Source organism: Babylonia areolata, chromosome 24 (genome assembly GCF_041734735.1).
Source record: "Babylonia areolata isolate BAREFJ2019XMU chromosome 24, ASM4173473v1, whole genome shotgun sequence".
Classification (NCBI taxonomy): Eukaryota; Metazoa; Mollusca; class Gastropoda; order Neogastropoda; family Buccinidae; genus Babylonia; species Babylonia areolata.
Genome location: NC_134899.1, coordinates 44526509 through 44544009, shown reverse-complemented (window position 1 = coordinate 44544009; position 17501 = coordinate 44526509). Strand labels below are relative to the sequence as shown.

Sequence of the window (17501 nt, the reverse complement as noted above, 5' to 3'; positions counted from 1 at the left end):
TACACTGTGTTTATCTGTATCTCCTGAATGTAAATGTATGTGTACATGGCTGTGTGTTTATGAACATTGCTCTGTGTGTGTGTGTGTGTGTGTGTGTGTGTGTGTGTGTGTGTGTGTGTGTGAACTTGGCTCTGTGTGTGTGTGTGAACTTGGCTCTGTGTGCGTGTGAACTTGGCTGTGTGTCTGTGAACATGGATATGTGTGTGTGTGTGTGTGTATGTGAACATGGCTTAATGTGTGCACAGGGTTGCCCAGCCTGCATCATGAGTTTGTCCCTCACACCTCCGTGCCCCCACTGATTCACAACGTGCTTCTGCCGGCTGTCCTGGATCTCAGCATCCCCCTGGTGCGCAGTGGTCAGTGTGTGGTGGTCAGACACGTGGTCAGAGCCGCCCATGCTGTGGATCCCTCACAGGACCTCACGCAGCTCCTGGTGAGTGACACACGGCAGGGTTCACACGGCAACAGAGTCAAGGAAGTCACCTGGGAAAGGTCTTGGCTAAAAAATGGGACAGCCCACACAATGGAAATGAATTACTGTGATTTTGTTTTAAAAAAATGGCTACCATACTCTGTGTTGGTAATAGAACATTGAGTAAAATGAAAACTGTCATCATAATACAGTATATGAATGATGCATGTTTGATAGAATTTTTAACAATATCAGAAATGAATATACTGCAAAATTTGACATGTTTGTACATTAATTTTGATAAAAGAAGTAAGCTGCCACAGGTAATGGATAACATAATTATATTAATCCTTTAATAACACTTTATAAAAACAACAACAAACAACAAAAAAAAAACAACTGATGCTCCTTGAAGCTATTTCAACATGTATACATGCCATGATGTGACATTTGGTATCTTGTTTATCTTGTTATTTATTATTTGTTATTGTTCTTCATCTTATTATTACTATTATAAGTATTATCATATTGAAAAATAACCCTTGTATCTCAACAAATTAATGATTTTTTTTCTTCTTTTTTTTCCGATGATCATTGATGGACCAAATGTTTTGCTATGTGAATGTTGAATCACATTGATGTCATGAAAAGTCAAAATATAACATTGTGTACAAGGGGGAAAAAAAAGAAAAAAATGGGACAACCATTTTCAGGGCTGGGAAAAGTCTTGGTAAAATCAGAGAACCAATATCAGGTCTGGGAAAAGACTTGGTGAAATCAGAGAACCATTACCAGGGCTGGAAATAGTCTTGGTAAAATCAAAGAATCATTTCCAGGGCTGGGAAAAGTTTTAGCTAAAAATTGGGACAACCATTTCCAGGGCTAGGAAAAGACTTGAGTTGATAGAATCAGAGAACCATTTCCAGGGCTGGGAAAGGTCTTGGTAACATCAGAGAACCATTTTCAGGGCTGGACAAAGTCTTGGAAAAGTGAGACAACCACTTCCAAGGTTGGAAAATTGAGACAGCCACATCCAAGGCTGGAAATTCTTGGGGAATTTGAGAGAACCATTTCCAGGACTTGAAAAAACAAGAGAGCTTTTTCCAAGGCTGGAAAAAATCTTGAAAAATGTTTTTCCCTTTAAAGTGTGAAAGCAACATGACACACAAAAATGTTGCCCTCAAGGCTGGTAAAGATGAGCACTGTGTTAGTCTCTGGACAAGATTAAGTGCTACATAAATGTCTTTATTATTATTATTATTATTATTAAGGGTGAGAGAGCTACAAAGAGAGGTCACCCAGCCCAGCACTGGATGCAGAGGGCAGTGAAGAACGGACATACTTCTCAACCTCCCAAACCTCCTTTGCACCCAGAAATCAGTAGAGGCGTTGGGATGGTTCCCAAAGGCTGACTGGTCCCCAAGGCTGCAGCACTGAGAGCCAGTGCAATCTTGCCTCATAATTTCAGTCACAGTCCTTCACAAAAGACTAAGCTGTAAATGGCTTCACAGTGCAGTGGAAAAACCATTGATCATACAGCTCTCACTTTGCTGTTGGCCCAACTGTAAGCTTATGTCAATCTCTGCTAAAAGCCAAGCATTGGGCCTAGCCTTCACTTTACTTTTCTGGTAATGAGGCAACATTATCCTTGTGCTTGCTGTGTGGACGAGACTACATCATGCAAAACCTGAAATGAAATTCCCTTTGTTAATTCATGAATAAATAACAGATGTGAAGCTGGTGTTGATGAAGGTAATGATGGATAGTTGTGCTGTCTTGGCCTGCGCCCTTCATCTGAAACAAACGCGCATGTTTGAAATCCTGCGTAACAGATGCAATTCCCATGGTTTCTGAACATTTACAGGTAATGATCCTTGGTTTCGTTAATCTCCACCACAAAATATCAGACACTGTTCCGCTGTTGAATGTTTTAAATCTAATCTTTAAATATATTTGGTCAACAATGATTTAAACTATAGATATTTCTCCCCACCTACCCCAGTTTGTCTGTGTGTGTGTGTATGTGTGTGTGTGTATGTGTGTGTGTGTGTGTGTATGTGTGTGGTGATGTGTGTGTGTGTATGTGTGTGGTGATGTGTGTGTGTGTGTGTGTGTGTGTATGCATGTGTGTGGTGATGTGTGTGTGTGTGTGTGGTGATGTGTGTGTGTGTGTGTGTATGTGTGTGGTGATGTGTGTGTGTGTGGTGATGTGTGTGTGTGTGTGTGTGTGTGCATGTGTGTGTGTGTGTGTGTGTGTGAGTGAGAACCTGTGGGTTGGGGTGAGATGTGGAAGTGATGTGTGAGTTGTGAGTCATGTTACCCTGTTTTTAAAATACGTAGAACTTCTGATAAGTTTGTATCTTATTCACTGCGTTTTATTACATTCCTGTATCCTTATTCATAGAGTGAAGAGGATTAAGTTAGTGTCTCCACATGAATTGTTGAATGCACTCACAGCTACAGGGACAGAGCTGTACAGAAGCATATTGTTATTATAACGAATGTACTGATGGTGGTGTTAATGGCATGTTGCAGGGATTCCGTCAGGGCAGTCTCCGAATGTGTGCTGAGGTAGGTCCACTTGTGTCTGCTTCCAAAGCTGTTGTAGGTTTAGTTTTCTTTCTGTCTTAGTCATCATCCTCTTGCTCATTGTGTTTGGCTGACTGGTTAATTAGTTGACTAATTGATTGGTTCATTGAATTTTGACAGTTGAAAAATGTGGCTGACTGGTTAATTAGTTGACTGGTTGACTAATTGATTGGTTCATTGAATTTTGACAGTTGAAAAATGACTGACTGAGTGGTTTATTGAATTTTGACAGTTGAAAAATGACTGATTGAGTGGTTTATTGAATTTTGACAGTTGAAAAATGACTGATTGAGTGGTTATTGAATTTTGACAGTTGAAAAATAACTGATTGAATGGTTTATTGTTCTTTGACAGTTGAAAAATGACTGATTGAATGGTTTATTGTTCTTTGACAGTTGAAAAATGACTGATTGAATGGTTTATTGAATTTTGACAGTTGAAACATGACTGATTGAGTGGTTTATTGAATTTTGACAGTTGAAACATGACTGATTGAATGGTTTATTTAATTTTGACAGTTGAAAAATGACTGATTGAATGGTTTATTGAATTTTGACAGTTGAAACTATCAGAGATTCTTCAGTTCTATGCTCCACTCTTATGAATCTAAATGTTTGTGATGTTGACTAATTTTGTTGTGAATGTGTACATCAAGACTTCCTCGAGACTGCTACCTGTGAATATTCCATCTAAATTCCCTGTGATGAAGACTTTTCTTTCTGAAGATGCACATCATTCCTAGATTAGGATCCTAGACTCCCATTCCCGTAGATGTCTGTCAGACTGCACATCACACAGACTCTAAGGGCTGGACACCCCTCCTTGTTCAAGTCTCCCAAACTGAACATCATAAAGACTGCGGGTTAGACTCCCTTTTCTGTAGAGAGTCTCCCAAACTGCACATGATTAAAGACTCCTTGAGTCAGACCCCCGTGTCCAAAAGATAGCTGCACATCATAGAGATTCTAAGGGTTAGACCTCACCATAGACATCTTCCAAACTGCACATTTTAAGAGGCTTGTGACAAAAAATGTTGACTGGAAGTTGTACAGGTTATTGTGACAGGTATCAGGGTGGACCAAGCTGTGTGAAGTGGAGCTGCCCTACAGTGTGGCCTGTCTGCTGCGACAGGTGTACGACAGGTGAGAGGGTGGTAGGAGCTGACTGGGAGTGTGTGTGTGTGTGGGGGGGTTACCTGTTCTATTGTCTGTTCCTGATTCAGTTTCCATTTCAGTTTCATTTCAGTTTCTCAAGGAGGGGTCACTGGTTTAGATAAATCCATACACGCTACACCACATCTGCTAGACAGATGCCTGACCAGCAGCATAACCCAAGTGCTTAGACAGGCCTTGAGTGCATGCATATGCGTATGTTTGTGCACATATCAGGGTGGATTTTTTCTACAGAATTTTGCCAGAGGACAACACTGTCATTGCCATGGATTCATTTTCAGTGAGGTAAGTGCATGCTGCACACAGGACCTCGGTTTATCATCACATCAGAATGACTGGATGCTCAGTTTGATTTTCCTGTCAAACTTGGGAGAAAGGGCGAAAGCAGGATTCGAACCCAGACCCTCACGGACTCTTATATTGGCAGACGAATGTCTTCACCATTCTGCCACCTTCCTCCTGATTCAGCAGTCACTAAATTGATGAACCTTATTTTGCCTTTCCTAGTCTGCCTATGTACTCCTTTGCTCTGTGTGCGTGAGTTGGTGTGTAAATGTGTTTGTGTGTGCTCATGCAGGCATATGTGTGTGTGAAAAAAACAAAAAAAACACTTTTTTTTCATTGGATTTTCTCTGTGTGTGTGTGTGTGTGTGTGTGTGTTAATTCTGAGAGGGGGAGAGAGAGTGAGGGTGAAAAGGATCACCTGGACAGCAGGTGAGCAAAACGGGTCAAAGAGTCAAGCTCTGAGAGTGGTGTCACCGTGTCACAATGAAAGAGTAGGCAAATCAGGAATAAATGAATTGGACCTGCTCCATTGGGGGGTGGGATACACCTGTATAAAATGGGTGTGCTTGAGTAGGTCTGTGTGCAAGTGGTAGGTGTGTGTTGAGTAAGTCTGCATAAGTTGAAAATGTGTGTGTGTGTGTGTGCATGCATAAAAAAGTAAGTGTTAAGTTGCCATAAGTGTTTATGTTAGATTACTGATTATACAAACACTAGTGATGACAGTAATCTACTGATTATACAAACGCTAGTGATGACAGTATTCTACTCATTATACAAACACTGTGATGACAGTAATCTACTCATTATACAAACACTGGTGGTGACAGTGATCTCATTATACAAACATGAATCGTGCTGTGTAGTCAAACCACATATTGTATTGTGTTGTATTGTATTTCTCTTTTTATCACAACAGATTTCTCTGTGTGAAATTCGGGCTGCTCTCACCAGGGAGAACGCGTTGCTACACTACAGCGCCTCCCATTTTTGACTCACTTGTATAAACAAAGTGAGTCTATGTTTTAACCCGATGTTCGGTTGTCTGTGTGTGTGTGTCCGTGTGTCTGTGTGTCCGTGGTAAACTTTAACATTGACATTTTCTCTGCAAATACTTTGTCAGTTGACACCAAATTTGGCATAAAAATAGGAAAAATTCAGTTCTTTCCAGTCATCTTGATTAAAACAATATTGCACCTCTGGGATGGGCACAAAATAATTAAAAATGAAGCCTAATTATATGCAAACTGCATTTACTGTTATATTTATATTTTTTGTATTCTCTAAACTTGGCACTTTGATCTGATATTCTGACACAACAACAAGAACAGTCATTATTATCATTTTTTGTTCAAACAGGAACTTCTTTTGCTAAGCATGGAATTTTTATTTATTTTGCAAAAGTTTTGGTGCAGATGTGTATAGAAGGGAAATTACTCTGTAATTAATGCTAGGGGTCTTAATTTATCACAAGTGAGTCTTGAAGGCCTTGCCTCTCTTGTCTTGTATTTTTTCCTGCGTGCAGTTTCATTTGTTTTTCCCATGGAAGTGGATTTTTCTACCGAATTTTGCCAGAAACAACCCTTTTGTTGCCGTTGGTTATTTTATGTGCACTAAGTGCATGCTGCACATGGGACCTCGGTTTATTGTCTCATCTGAATGACTAACGTCCAGACCACCACTCAAGGTCTAGTGGAGGGAGAGAAAATATCGGCGGCTGAGCTGTGATTCAAACCAGCTTGCTCAGATTCTCTCGCTTCCTAGGCGGACATGTTACCTCTAGGCCATCACTCCATCACTGATTGATGCGCTATCGTTCCACCGATGCAACATCCAGACTTGTTTCTCTCATTTTCTCTCACCACGCCTACTGCAACTCTCTGTTGTCTGGTTTGCCTGTTTCATCCCTCCAGTCCCTCCAGTGCATATAAAACTCTGCTGCCCGACTTGTCCTCAGAAAGGGAAGATCTGAGCACATCACTCCTCTTTTACAACATCTCCATTGGCTCCCTGCCTCACACAGAATTAAGTTCAAGATCTGCACTCTTTGTTATAAATGTATTCACAAATTTGCCTCTTCCTATCTCTGTGGCTGCCTTCATATCTACACCCCATCTTGCTCTCTACGATCGGCTTCGGATCCACTCTGTCTATGCATACCCAGATTCAAACACTCCACTCTCATCCGCCATTCTTTCTCTGTCTCTGGACCTTGCATTTGGAATGATCTCTCCCCCTTTGCTTTGTCAGGTTTCTGCACTCAGCTCTCAAGTCTGGCCTTAAAACCCACCTCTTTCCAAGATAGCCTCCCTTCCCTGCCCCTTCGTTGTTTTTCAGTGTTTTTTTTTTTTTTTTTTTTCAGTCTAGAGTTATGCATGTGTGTGACTGGTGTGAAATCGCTTTGATTTGTCTCTGCACAACATTCAGCACTATGTAAATACTTATTATTATTATTATTATTATTATTAACACCAACACACTGTGTGCAGCCGTTCAGTACACCAGAAAGAGGAGCACGACCGACATGTGGCTCTTCCTGCAGACCTCATTAAACTGGAGGCCCACTTTGAGAAGCCAGCAAAGGTCCACAACGACGACAGACAACGACGCTCGGAGCTTGCGGCACTGCAGGCAGCCATGGACGATCCTAAGACACGGGAGGAAGTGGTGCGGAACTGCCGCATGGACGCAGGCCGCTTGGTGCTGGAGAGAGTGATCCCCCTTCCCCATGGCTACCGGCAGATCCGTGTTGAGAAAGAGGGCGTGGATGTGGGGGTTGTTGAGGGGGCGGGGGATGCTGAGCAACTCGCTTCTTCCTTGTTGGACAAGTCTGTGGAAGGTCTGTGCTTTGTTTGCTTGTGTGTGGTGTGTGTGTGTGTGTGTGTGTGTGTGAATATTTCTATCTGTCTGCCTGCCTGCTCATCGTTTCATTTTTTGGTCTTACATTTGATAGTGCTCACTTTCTACATGTCTTCTACTTTGCTGTCGTTTCTATAAAGATTTTTTATAGCAGTCAGTGCTTTCAGGACCATGGGGTGTGAAGTGATAGACCTGCCATTCACAGGACACAAGACTACCTGTTTAAAGAAATGATGGGTGGGTTGTAATGGGCCTGACACACAGGTTTACCTGTTGAAAGGGCTGGTGGGTGGGTTGTAATGAGCCTGACACACAGGTTTACCTGTTGAAAGGGCTGGTGGGTGGGTTGTAATGAGCCTGACACACAGGTTTACCTGTTGAAAGGGCTGGTGGGTGGGTTGTAATGAGCCTGACACACAGGTTTTCCTTGTGAAAGGGCTGGTGGGTGGGTTGTAATGGGCCTGACACACAGGTTTACCTGTTGAAAGGGCTGGTGGGTGGGTTGTAATGAGCCTGACACACAGGTTTTCCTTGTGAAAGGGCTGGTGGGTGGGTTGTAATGGGCCTGACACACAAGTTTACCTGTTGAAAGGGCTGGTGGGTGGGTTGTGATGGGTGTGACACACAGGTTTACCTGTTTAAAGGGCCAAGGAATGAATTGTGATTGACATGCTAGTTTACCTGTTTAGAGGGCCATGTAATGGATTAATCATACTGAAAATGACATGTTCAGTGAGTGTATGTTGTCTTCTCCTGTGTCTTTCTTTCACTATGATTTGCATGTTTGGTGAGGAGCTGATGTTCGATGTTGACACTGACTTGTGCCTCCAGTGACAATTCATTATGTGGACACCCGGTTCTTTGAGGACTGATGTAATATGCAACTGAATTTTAAAAGTGAATACCACAGCTGAGAAGACATTCCATGTTCAGTTCACCTTTTTTTTTTTAAATATTCATAAGACTTATTTGAATGTGTGTTCACATGCATGTGTGTGTTTATGTTTTTTATGTGAGTATTTGCAAAAGTACATGTATGATATGTTGTATTTTGTTTGAGTTTCTGAAATAATCTATTTCTGGTATCATTAGTATAGATAGATAGATAGATAGATGGCATTGTTCACAAGGAATGTGCAATATATGTGCAATATTATGGATTGGGTCTTTCAAATGGATTTTTTAAAATTTTTAGTTGCAATGTTTTAAAGTGAATTTACACAATTTTGTCATGATTAAGCATGTCTTCTATGTTTAGAATACATTTTTTTTATGACATGTTTTACATCTTAATGTTTAGTAATTTTCCCTGTTTGATTTGCTGCATTTGGTGAACTTTCTCTTTTTCAGATAATAAAGTTTTCCTTACCTTACCTTACCTTACTGTACCTTATCTTACCTTACTGTACCTTGTTGTACCCTGCCTTACCGTACCGTACCGTACCGTACCGTACCTTACCTTACCTTACCTTACTGTACCTTATCTTACCTGACTGTACCTTGTTGTACCATACCTTACCGTATCGTACCTTACCTTACTGTACCTTATCTTACCTGACTGTACCTTGTCTTACTTACCGTACCTTACCCTGTTGTACCTTACCTTACAATGCCTTACCTTACCTTATCTTACCTTACCTTACTGTATCTTGTCTTACCTTACCATACCCTACCTTGTCATACCTTACCTTACCTTACCATACCGTACTTTACCATACCTTACCTTACCTTTCTGTACCTTACCTGACTTTATTTTACCTGACTTGACCTGACCTGACCTTACCTTACCTTACTGTACCTTACCATACCTTACCTTACCTTACCTTACCAACCTTACCGTATTGTGATGGCTGACAGGTAAGGTGAGTGAGCAACAGGTGCGTCAGCTGGTTCACAGCCTGAGCTACCTGGACGTCCAGTTTGTCCACCTGTACTCGGAGGGTGTGGAGATGACCATCGCTGACCTCTGTCTCTTTTCCTACTTCTACGTGCTTCTGGTGAGTTCTCTCCCTCTTCCCTGTGTGTCTGTTCCTACCTAGCTGTGTTCCTACCTGTCTGTGTTCCTGTCCATGTCTGTGTTCCTGTCCCTGTCTGTGTTCCTGTTCCTGTCTGTGTTCCTGTCCATGTCTGTGTTCCTACCTGTCTGTGTTCCTGTCCATGTCTGTGTTCCTACCTGTCTGTGTTCCTGTCCATGTCTGTGTTCCTACCTGTCTGTGTTCCTGTCCATGTCTGTGTACCTACCTGTCTGTGTTCCTGTCCATGTCTGTGTTCCTACCTGTCTGTGTTCCTGCCCATGTCTGTGTTCCTACCTGTCTGTGTTTTTACCATTTTGTCTGTGATCCTTCCTGTCTGTGTTCCTGTCTCTGTCTGTGTTCCTGTCTCTGTCTGTCTCTGTTCCTACCTGTCTCTGTTCCTGTCTCTGTTCCTACCTGTCTCTGTTCCTGTCTCTGTCTCTGTTCCTACCTGTCTCTGTTCCTGTCTCTGTCTCTGTTCCTACCTGTCTCTGTTCCCACCTGTCTGCCTGTGTTCCTGTCTCTGTCTGTCTGTGTTCCTGTCTCTGTCTGTCTCTGTTCCTACCTGTCTCTGTTCCTGTCTCTGTTTGTCTCTGTTCCTACCTGTCTGTTCCCACCTGTCTGCCTGTGTTCCTGTCTCAATCAGTGTTCCTACCTGTCTGTCTGTGTTCCTACCTATCTCTGTTCCTGTCTGTCCGTCTGTTTTCCTGCCTGTTTCAGTGTTAGATAGGTAGGACTCTTAGTGTTCCAACCTATCTGTGTTTCTGTCCCTTTCACTATCTGTCTGTGTTTATATCTGTCTCTGTCTGTGTTCCTCCCTATCCTTTTCCTACCTGTCTGTATACATTTCTGTCCATGTCTGTGTACCTGTATTCCTTCTTGCTTTACTCCATGTTCCATCCTGCCCTTTGTTTTGTGTAACGTTCTGCAGCGCTGTGCAACAGTTGGTAGTGAAGGCACTGTCATGGTGGGTGTTTATGATGGAGCTGAGGTGATGATGCCGTGATCTTCTTCATTCATGGGCTGTAACTCCCATGTTCACTTGTATGTACATGAGTGGGCTTTTACGCGTATGACCATTTTTACCCCGCCATGTAGGCAGCCATACTCTTGTTTTCGCGGGAGTGTATACTGGGTATGTTCTTGTTTCCATAACCCACCGAACGTGGATTACAGGATCTCTAATGTGTATATTTGATCTTGTGCTTGTGTATACACACGAAGGGGGTTCAGGCACAAGCAGGTCTGCACAAATGTTGACCTAGGGAGATCAGCAAAATCTCCACCCTTTACCCACCTGGTGCTGTTACAGAGATTCAAACCCGGGACCCTGAGATTTAAAAGTCCAATGCTTTAACCACTCGGCTGTTGTGCCCGTCATGCCGTGATCAAAATAAACATGAACAGAATGGAAAAAATTCCTTTTGTCTGGTGTCACCAGGAGGGCTTGCAGTTCCAAGTGAGCCTTCTGGAGGATCACCTTCCCCGAGTTCTCACCTGGCTGCGTCACATGGTCCTCCTGCCCCGACTGGAGCTGGCGTCCTCGCGCTGTGCCTTCCAGCTCGCGTGTCTGAAACAGGCGCTTTTGAAACCGGAAGGGAAAGCGGGCAGCAGCAGCAGCACAAAGGGAGGGAAAGGGAACAGCGGCTCAGAGGGAGGTGACGGGAACAGCATTCGCTTCTGCAAGCCGCCCATGGATGATGTGACTGAAGATGACATGGAGTTGAGGTGAGTGTCACGCTCCGTAAGAAAAGAGGACTGGGAACCCCTAACCAACCCAGTTCTCACAGCCAGACAACACACACAGGACTAGGAACCCCCACCCCTATCCCAGTTCTTACAGCCAGACAACACACACATTGACTAGGAACCCCCACCCAACCCAGTTCTTACAGCCAGACAACACACACATTGACTAGGAACCCCCACCCAACCCAGTTCTTACAGCCAGACAACACACACATTGACTAGGAACCCCCACCCAACCCAGTTCTTACAGCCAGACAACACACACATTGACTAGGAACCCCCACCCAACCCAGTTCTTACAGCCAGACAACACACACAGGACTAGGAACCCCCACCCAACCCAGTTCTTACAGCCAGACAACACACACAGGACTAGGAACCCCCACCCAACCCAGTTCTTACAGCCAGACAACACACACAGGACTAGGAACCCCCACCCAACCCAGTTCTTACAGCCAGACAACACACACAGGACTAGGAACCCCTAACCATCCTAGTTCTTACACCCAGACAACACACATAGAGACCACACCAAAAACGTTTACGTGTATTTATTCAAAGCATAATACACTAATTAATTACTAACAGAGAATCCCAAATATTTCTTCACAGCAGAATACGCTAATTAATTACTTACAGGGAAGCTCAGACACTTGGTGAAACACTTGCCAACACCAAAGGAGACAAATGAATAAGGAATGAAATGGATGATTGAATGAACACAATACAAAAACCAAATTCTATAGCCTCAGATCTTGAGGAAAAGGCCAGTTTGAGGATTTATGCAATACATACACACAGAGACTTCATGGTAACTGAAGCTCCATGGTGATGAACCGTGCCTGAAAAGCGTGATACTGCGGTACTGAAGAATGAACAATATTTGAAGAGGTGGTGGAGATTGACGATGATGAAGCATGTATGTGTGTGTAGGAATGATGTGGTGGAGAATGACGATGAGGAAGCATGTATGTGTGTGTAGGAATGATGTGGTGGAGAATGACGATGAGGAAGCATGTATGTGTGTGTAGCAATGATGTGGTGGAGAATGACGATGAGGAAGCATGTATGTGTGTGTAGCAATGATGTGGTGGAGAATGACAATGAGAAAGCATGTATGTGTGTGTAGCAATGATGTGGTGGAGAATGACGATGAGGAAGCATGTATGTGTGTGTAGCAATGATGTGGTGGAGATTGACGATGAGGAAGCATGTATGTGTGTGTAGGAATGTGTGCACAGAAAAAATCATGTATGTGTAGTCCCCTTCAGGAAAACAACAGAAAAGAAAGCTGTCTGTAGATTTTCCTGTCTCTCCAATGCACCGTCCGCTTTCAACCAGTACCTAGAGTTGCTGTTTGACAATAAGTTACCAAATGAGTTCTTTTTTTATTTTTCCAGGACACTAGGTATTAACGTATGTGCGTGTGTGTGTGTGTGTATGTGTTGTTGTTTTGTGTGTGTGTGTGTGAGTGTGTGTGTATTTGTGTGTGTATGTGTGTATGTGTGTGAGTGTGTATATATGTGTGAGTGTGTGTGTGTGTGTGCATGCATGTATATGTGTGAGTATGTATGTGTGTGTGTGTGTGTGTGTGTGTGTATAGTCGCAGGTGCCGCACCAAATACAGGGCCCTCAAACCAGAAGTTCAACAGGCCCTGACCTCCATGAAGGTCAGTGCTGTATATCTGTGGTGTTGTGACTTTGTTGCCATTGGTGCTGATGGTCCAGCCATGCCATACAGGGCCGTATCAGGACAGTCCAGCTAAATCAAAGATTCAGCCACGTTAAACACAAAACTCTTATCACATCTGAAAAACAAAACAACAAAAGCTTGCAAAACAACACAGTCCGTGGCATATTATCTTAACCATCAAGCTCCTTGAGTCAAATAAGGCCAGGCTGTGATTAGTACATCAGCCGTGCCATTTATCACCCTTAGATGAAATAAAATTATTAAAAAATTTTTAAAAAATTGAAAAAGGCCACACGAAACCTATGTAAAAAGGCCATGTGGGCAAATAATGCTGCAGAATGGACAGCTGGTGTTTAGATTCTCACTACTTAATTGTCAGATAAAAAATACTTTGGATAGTACATTACTGACTGTAGAAAAGAGAGTATTAGTGTCAATGCTTGCTGGAAAAAAGAAAGGGGAATAGACTGGGAAGGCAGAAAAAGCAGATATAGTGAAGGGGGGAAAAAAAAGCCTGTTGAAAACAAAGAGAGCAATACTTGAATAGAAAAGAGGAAATTTTTAGCCTTGACTTTCCAAAGGGCAGGGATGTTGTTTAAACTAAAAAAAAAACCCATGGCATCCCACAGGGGTATTTCTGGGACAGGGATGTTTTTTTTTATGAGTGTGCCTGCCTTTTGCAATCCCTCTGCCAGAACACTGTCTATTTTAGTCAGAATATACCTTGCGTTTTTATGGCTCCGCTGTTTGGATCCAACTTCCTCTGCCGATCAGGCAATCTTCTTCTTCAACATGAATGAAGGAATTATGTGGATACTTATATAGCACCTATCCTCGGTTGGAGACCAAGCTCTAAGCGCTTTACAAACACAGGGTTATTTGCATAACAGGCTGCCTACCTGGGTAGAGCCAACTGATGGCTGCCATTGGGTGCTCATCATTCGTTTCCTGTGTCAGGTTTAAGTCGCATACGCATACACACTTAGACATATAGCATTTTACATGAATTCAGAATGACCATTTTGTTTATTTACTCTGCCATTTAGGCAGCCATACTCCATTTTCGGGGTTGTGCATGCTGGGTATGTTCTTGTTTCCATAACCCACCGAACAGTTACATGGATTACAGGATCTTTAACATATGTATTTGATCTTCGGCATGTGCATACACATGAAGGGGGTTCAGGCACCAGCAGGTCTGCAGATATGTTGACCTGGATGATTGAAAAAATCTCCACCCTTTACCCACCAGGCGCCATTACCGAGATAGAACCCGAGACCTCAGATAGAAAGTCCAACACTCTAACCACCTGGCTGTTGTGCCCATCAAGTCATTCAAGTCTTCCCTGAGAATACACTTTTTCACCTGATGTAGACCACCCCCTGCGGGATTCATCATTCATGTTTGTACTTTGTGTGTTTATTTGTGTGCGCATATACATGTGCACAAAGAGAAGCATGTGTTGAGAGTAGGGGGTAAAATTTGTGACGTGTGCGTGCAGGATCGTGGAATCGAACCTGTGGTGGGCAGTCACCCGCGAGGAAGTGATGTGAAACTGGACTGGGACAGCCTGCCTGCCAGTGTGCATCCCAGGCAAGGTGTGTCCCTGTGTCGCCTGTTTCCATTCCTCTGTGTCACCTATTCACCTGTTTCCGTTCCTCTGTAACATCCTGTGTCTGTAGACATTAATAGTCTGTCTTTGTCTGTGATCCAGGAAGTTGACGCTGTAGTTATTAACAGTCTGTCTCTGTGATCCAGGAAGTTGATGCTGTAGTTATTAACAGTCTGTCTTTGTCTGTGATCCAGGAAGTTGATGCTGTAGTTATTAACAGATGATCCAGGAAGTTGATGCTGTAGTTATTAACAGATGATCCAGGAAGTTGATGCTGTAGTTATTAACAGTCAGTCTCTGTCTGTGACCCAGGAAGTTGATGCTGTAGTTATTAACAGTCAGTCTCTGTCTGTGATCCAGGAAGTTGATGCTGTAGTTATTAACAGTCAGTCTCTGTCTGTGATCCAGGAAGTTGATGCTGTAGTTATTAACAGTCTGTCTCTGTCTGTGATCCAGGAAGTTGATGCTGTAGTTATTAACAGTCTGTCTTTGTGATCCAGGAAGTTGACGCTGTAGTTATTAACAGTCAGTCTTTGTCTGTGATCCAGGAAGTTGATGCTGTAGTTATTAACAGCCTGTCTGTGATCATGGAAGTTGATGTAGTTATTAACAGTCTGTCTCTGTCTGTGATCCAGGAAGTTGATGCTGTAGTTATTAACAGTCTGTCTCTGTCTGTGATCCAGGAAGTTGACGCTGTAGTTATTAACAGTCAGTCTTTGTCTGTGATCCAGGAAGTTGATGCTGTAGTTATTAACAGTCTGTCTTTGTGATCCAGGAAGTTGACGCTGTAGTTATTAACAGTCAGTCTTTGTCTGTGATCCAGGAAGTTGATGCTGTAGTTATTAACAGCCTGTCTGTCTGTGATCATGGAAGTTGATGTAGTTATTAACAGTCTGTCTCTGTCTGTTATCCAGGAAGTTGACGCTGTAGTTATTAACAGTCAGTCTTTGTCTGTGATCCAGGAAGTTGACGCTGTAGTTATTAACAGCCTGTCTCTGTCTGTGATCTTGGAAGTTGATGTAGTTATTAACAGTCTGTCTCTGTCTGTGATCCAGGAAGTTGACGCTATAGTTATTAACAGTCTGTCTCTGTCTGTGATCATGGAAGTTGACGCTGTAGTTATTAACAGTCTGTCTGTCTGTGATCCAGGAAGTTGATGTTGTAGTTATTAACAGTCTGTCTCTGTCTGTAATCCAGGAAGTTGATGCTGTAGTTATTAACAGTCTGTCTTTGTCTGCGATCCAGGAAGTTGACGCTGTAGTTACTAACAGTCTGTCTCTGTGATCATGGAAGTTGATGCTGTAGTTATTAACAGTTTGTCTTTGTCTGTAATCCCGGAAGTTGTGGCTGTAGTTATCAGCAGTGTGTGACCCAGGGAAGTTGTAGCTGTAGTTATTAACAGTCTGTGGCACGGAAGTTGTGACTGTAATTGTTGATACTCTGTGACTCAGCTATGTTGCTGCTGTAGTTATTAACAGTGTGTGACCCAGGAAAGTTGTGGCTGTAGTTATTAACAGTCTGTGGCACGGAAGTTGTGACTGTAATTGTTGATACTCTGTGACTCAGCTATGTTGCTGCTGTAGTTATTAACAGTGTGTGACCCAGGAAAGTTGTGGCTGTAGTTATTAACAGTCTGTGACCCAGGGAAGTTGTGGTTGTAGTTATTAACAGTTTGTGACCCAGGGAAGATGTGACTGTAGTTGTTAATGGTCTATCTGTCTCTGTGATCCAAGGAGGTTGTGGCTGTAGTTATTAATGGTCTTTGTGTCTCTGTGATCCAAGGAAGTTGTGGCTGTAGTTATTAATGGTCTATGTGTCTCTGTGATCCAAGGAGGTTGTGGCTGTAGTTATTAATGGTCTATGTGTCTCTGTGATCCAAGGAAGTTGTGGCTGTAGTTATTAATGGTCTATCTGTCTCTGTGATCCAAGGAAGTTGTGGCTGTAGTTATTAATGGTCTATCTGTCTCTGTGATCCAAGGAGGTTGTGGCTGTAGTTATTAATGGTCTTTGTGTCTCTGTGATCCAAGGAAGTTGTGGCTGTAGTTATTAATGGTCTATCTGTCTCTGTGATCCAAGGAGGTTGTGGCTGTAGTTATTAATGGTCTGTGTGTCTCTGTGATCCAAGGAAGTTGTGGCTGTAGTTATTAATGGTCTGTGTGTCTCTGTGATCCAAGGAGGTTGTGGCTGTAGTTACTAATGGTCTGTTTGTCTCTGTGATCCAGGGAAGTTGTGCCTGTAGTTATCAACAGTGTGTGACCCAGGGAAGTTGTGGCTGTAGTTATCGACAGTGTGTCTTTGATCCAGGGAAGTTGTGGCTGTAGTTATTAACAGTATGTGGCAGTATATCAACAGTGTGTGACCCCAGGAAGTTGTGGCTGTAGATATTAGCAGTGTCTGTGTGTCTCTGTGTGATCCAGGGCAGGTTCCAGCCAAACGCGTGGAGCGCAAGTGTCAGCAGCTGGAGAACCTGGTGACAGCGGTCATGGAGGTGGCTCGGCCTGGTGACGTCATTGTGGACTTCTGCAGTGGTGGGGTACGTGGATACTGACCGTGGTGGAGTACATGGGTACTGACAGTGGTGGAGTACATGGGTACTGACAGTGGTGGGGTTTGTGGGTACTCACAGTGGTATGTGGGTACTGACAGTGGTGGGGTATGTGGGTACTGACAGTGGTGGGGTATTAGGGTATTGAGACTGCAGTGATGGAGTATGTGGGTAATTAACCCAAAAGGGTTGTTGGATTAATGGAATAATTACTCTCAGTTCTTCTTCTTGTGTGTGTGTGTGTGTGTCACTGTGTGTGTGTGTGTGTGTGTGTGTGTGTGTGTGTGTGTGTGTGTGTGTGTGTCACTGTGTGTGTGTATGTGTGTGTAGGTGCTTGACATTTTTATCGTGTGCATGGTGTTCCTTGGGTACATTTAATTGTGTTAATTGTTTTTTTTGGAATGAACAACGATATTGCTGAGGATGGAATCAGTGTTGGTGTCTTTCTGCTAACTAACAGGGACACCTGGGACTGGCCATAGCACACCTGCTCCCTCACTGCAAGGTGGGTACACCATTGTACACATTATTTGCTTTGTTATCATCTGAGTCACGAGCTGAATAGTACAGTGAAA

At 43.1% G+C, this 17501-nt stretch overlaps 1 protein-coding gene across 1 annotated transcript in view; it reads left to right on the top strand.

Moving 5' to 3' along the window:
- LOC143298753 (glutathione S-transferase C-terminal domain-containing protein-like) overlaps positions 1-17501 on the top strand; it is a 28046-nt gene that overhangs the window by 4687 nt on the left and 5858 nt on the right. Inside the window, exons 3-12 of the mRNA XM_076611693.1 lie at positions 246-433; positions 2948-2983; positions 4067-4143; positions 6945-7294; positions 9172-9311; positions 10768-11054; positions 12679-12745; positions 14271-14367; positions 16799-16914; positions 17387-17431. Of these exons, the coding sequence (XP_076467808.1) occupies positions 246-433; positions 2948-2983; positions 4067-4143; positions 6945-7294; positions 9172-9311; positions 10768-11054; positions 12679-12745; positions 14271-14367; positions 16799-16914; positions 17387-17431 (1403 nt within the window). The remainder of the gene's footprint in view (positions 1-245; positions 434-2947; positions 2984-4066; positions 4144-6944; positions 7295-9171; positions 9312-10767; positions 11055-12678; positions 12746-14270; positions 14368-16798; positions 16915-17386; positions 17432-17501) is intronic.